This window comes from Gekko japonicus, unplaced genomic scaffold (genome assembly GCF_001447785.1).
Source record: "Gekko japonicus isolate JY-2015 unplaced genomic scaffold, Gekko_japonicus_V1.1 scaffold147, whole genome shotgun sequence".
NCBI lineage: Eukaryota > Metazoa > Chordata > Lepidosauria > Squamata > Gekkonidae > Gekko > Gekko japonicus.
Window position 1 is genome coordinate 1,155,041 of NW_015163607.1, and position 4,153 is coordinate 1,159,193.

Consider the following 4,153-nt stretch of genomic DNA (forward strand, 5'->3'; position numbering starts at 1 on the left):
GATGGTGGAGTTGGGGAGGGAAGGGAGCTCGGTGGAGATGTGATGACATAATGGCTGCCCTCCAAAGCTGTCGTTTTTTCCAGGGGAACATGTCTATGTAGTCTGAAGAGCAGTTGTAACTTTAGGAGAAATTTAGGCTCCACCTTGAGATTGGTAACCCTACTTCTGGAACTGGGAAGCCAATTGCATAGCTATTGTTTCCTCAGCCAAGGTGCATTCCATTTTTTTCCTGGGTCATGGCAGGGAGATGTTCAACATATGGTGCTTCTACTATCAAAGGGGTTTAGTGATGGAGAAAGCTATATACTGTTGAGCATCTTCCCCATAGATGGGAAATTATTGGAGAATCTGCCAAAGCTGAGTTTTGAAAACTCAAAACTAGCACAATATCAGAGGCATGCATTGCTATCATAACTTTTAGGACAGGAGAAGAAAATAGAGAGATGCTTCCAAACACATGAAGACTTCCAGTTCAAAATAATGAAATTGAACTGGTATGCTTTCAGGAATTATCTTGTTTTGTTCCATGATGGTTGCGCATTGTGTGTGAGAGAGCTGTAGAAGTATACGCAGGGCTCAGGGACCGCAAGGAATGGAGTGAAAATATGGTAGCTGGAGACAGGGCTGCTTAGGAGATGGTTACTTGCAGTGGCTGTAGACATTTTGAAGAGCTATCAGTGACCTACAACTTCTCCTAGATAAGGGTATTTCTCTTTCATAGGTGATGGGTGGCAGGCCTTTGCTGTGTTACACAGCTCTCCAACTTAAAACAGCTTCTCACCAACAACAATGGACCACCCAATAGAGACACAAACCCAGGAACCAACCCTACAACAGACCTAGAGGCCAACTTTGTTCCTATATGCACTCTGACACCCATAATATCCATTACCACTACATCATATTGGGTTCCTCATCCTAAATGATATATGCCATCATGTGCCTACTGTACCCTTCGGCTATCAAGTCTGCCTCTATGTGAGATCATCAAGGAACACAAATCTGACATGAAAAACAGCATGTTTTAATCTTCTGGACAAACTGCTGCAGAAAGTCACTATTCATTTAAAAAAATCTAAGCACACAGTGTGAAAGTGGTGATTTAGAACATAAGAAGGAATAGTTATCTCTTACCTTGGCCTGAACAGAGACTAGGTGTTCCTTACTCATTATAATTTCTAATAGCTCAGTGGGACCAACTTTTAGAGACTTTAATTGACCCTTAACATATTGTATCATACTGTAACTCTTTGCTGATGGTAGTTAATTTTTCTTATGCTTCAGATTGCTTCTTTTGTGATTAGTCATGTTAATTCTCCTTCATTACACTGTTTATCTGTATCCCACGAAACATCTCTCACCATCCATTATGTGTAACAACCAAATCCATTCCAGACCCTTACACTGGGAATATCGCTGGAAAGGATTCTCCACTCCCGCTCTCTCTCACCCTTCTATGATTTTTGTTATAAAAATCACCAAAATGATTGTATTCCTATAAGCACCTGAAGAAGTGAGTTCTAACTCCTAAAAGCTTATGCTGGAATAAACATTGTTAGTCTTTAAGGTGCCACTGGACTTCTGTTTTCTATTGCTACAATAGACTAACAACACAGCTGCCCCTCTGGAATTACCTAGAGTGAGATGTGAAATGAGGGAGCTAGTACAGTTGTGCAGATTTCTTGGTAGCTATTCAAGGGATGTGAGTCCAACTGGTACCTTATTTTGTTTAAGTCTTATTGATTAATCAGAAGTAGTAGTTATGAGGCTAACTTGCAATCCTAAATGGAGTCACAGTCTTCTAAGCCCATTCACTTCAGTAGACATAGCAGGGTATAATTTCTGTAAATCACAAAAGCATATTGAATACTGTTATTGATAGATATTTGCTGAAATCTTTGATGTTTTTTTTACAAAGCTCACTTTATGTTTCTTCCTCCAACAAGTATGATTCTTGTTCCTGCTCCTGACCATTTCTATTACTTGTTCTGCTAGTATTAGTGCTGGCCCCCCCCCAGGCACAGGGATCCCCTACCCCCACCTTCTCTTTCTCACCACTGCTTTTTTAAAAAATGGCAAGTAAAAGTTTAACATTTATTGGAACAGATGACAATAATTTAGGCATCAGCAATAGTAACTTCCACTTATACACCAGGCGCAATACTGATAGAAGTTATCTGCTTGACAATCTCTGGTGGACTGTGCAAATTGATAAGACACTTATGAATACACATCTGGAAACAATCCCAAGTCTTGGAACCTTCACCACATGGTGTTTTCTGTGTAGTGAGAGTCTTGGTAGGCATGTGGACAGGTCCTTTCACTTTTAGTGTTTTTTTTTCTTTTGCACCTCTGATCAGATCTGCACAGACTTTCTCCAGGGATTTCACATTACAACTTGTCAAGGTAATTCTGATTTGGTGAATTGCTACTTCCTGTTCTACAGGTGCCTTGCCAGTATCTTTAAATGTCATGGCTGCCTTGAAGGGTTCCTGACCTACTTATTCCTGGCTAGAGTGAGCGAGGCCCAAGGAACAGTGGTGAGTCAGGATAGCGCGACACCACCCAGACACGAGCATATGCAGAGAAAGAGCTTTCTCACCACTGCTTTAGGTGGCAGCTGGAAAAAAAAATAGTTCTCAAGTTGAGGGTATGACATCATTCACCCTATGTTCATCCTTCCAGTTTTCCAGATAAAAAGGCCCAGCCCCCTAAAAGAGGAAGGGAGGAAGAGGCAACCTATCTGCCCAGCTGGATTGGACAACTTTCCATGCAAGGCTTGGGTAGGTCAGGTGCCACCTATACCACCAATGGCATGGGTGGGCTTAGGGTTGCCAGTTCCCTCCTGGCAACTGGCAGGGGATGGAGGGGACTTAACAGAAGGGGGGGTCCAGGCAACACAGCTGGTAATGTGGCGATATTACTTTTGGCACACATAAGACGTGATATCATCATGTTGCAGTGACGCGGGAACAGTCTGGTATTTGGGCAAAAACTCAATGGTAAAAATGGCTTCTACCATTTTTACCATAAATACCAGAGCATCACCTGGACATCCCCTGCATGATGACATCACTTCTTGTGCACACCAAAAGTGACATCGCCACATCACTGGCAACGTCACCTGGGCCTTCCTCTTTCTCCTGGTAAGTCGCCCCCCCTGCCAGACAGATGATCGGTGGGGGGGCCTGGTGGCAGGGGACCCCCCTCCACTGGGGGAGCTGGGAACTGCCTTCCTTAGTTGGGCACCTCCTCCCCTGGACTGTGCAGGTCTTGGGCAAGCTGGGCATCACATCCCCTGGGTTGTGCATGGCTCAGGTGGGCTGGGTGTCACCTCAGGCTCAGCCAGACTGGGCGGCACCTCCCCAGGGTTGTGCAGGGCTTGGGCAGGCTGGGTGCCACCACAGGCCTAGGTGGGCTGAGTGCTACCTCATCTGGTCAGGTGTAGCCTCCTTTGGGCTGTGCAAGGCTAGGACTGGCTGGGCACTGCCTCTCCTGGAAGGTATGGACCATGTGCTGCCTCAAGCCAGGTGCTACCTCCCCCACCCAGGTGGGCAGAGGAGGCCATAGGCCTAGGAGGAAGAATTCCAGTGGACATAATGGCCAATATGACCCAACAAAGGGCCTTTGTGTGTGTGCATGTAAAGAAACAGCAGTTACCAGTTTAGAAGAGACAAACAGAGAGAAAGACTTGGCTGGAAGCTGGCTGAAGTTGAGGCACATTAGGGTGCACACTTTCTCTCTTTTTCTGGAAATATGATGTGAGATAGCAGATTTGGCTCCTAGAAGTGCTCTGCTTGGATATTTGTAAATCAAGTTTTACCAGTGATGTCCTGTACTCATCTATACAAAAGAAACCAAATCCAGAAAGAGCCGACCTTGAAACTTCTCACTGTTTGGGGGAAGCATGCAACAATATTTTAATGAAAGCCCAACGGGGGGAAGATGTGGTCATACAAAGACAAAGCCATTATGTAACCACAGAGAACTCAAAAAGAAAGGAAAAGAAATCCAAAACCTTGTATGCTATTAGCCAACAATGATGGAGTGGTCCACTCAAAAAGCAGCCATTTTTTCAGCTTTCTAAAAGCTTTTAGACCTTCATAAATGACCACAGGGATTTGATCCCAAGAATAGAGTGCTCAGATATGGG

At 44.5% G+C, this 4,153-nt stretch overlaps 1 protein-coding gene across 1 annotated transcript; it reads right to left on the reverse strand.

Annotated features, from left to right (window-relative positions):
• Window positions 1–2,144: 2,144 nt before the first annotated feature.
• On the reverse strand, window positions 2,145–2,474 carry LOC107107072 (40S ribosomal protein S20-like). The gene has a single exon (XM_015407298.1). It carries the CDS (start codon window positions 2,472–2,474, stop codon window positions 2,145–2,147), a length of 330 nt encoding a protein of 109 aa, XP_015262784.1.
• Between the last annotated feature and the right edge of the window lie 1,679 nt (window positions 2,475–4,153).

Coding starts and splice junctions, on each gene's coding strand:
- LOC107107072 (XM_015407298.1), bottom strand. CDS start 2,474: ATGACATTTAAAGATACTGGCAAGGCACCTGTAGAACAGGAAGTAGCA.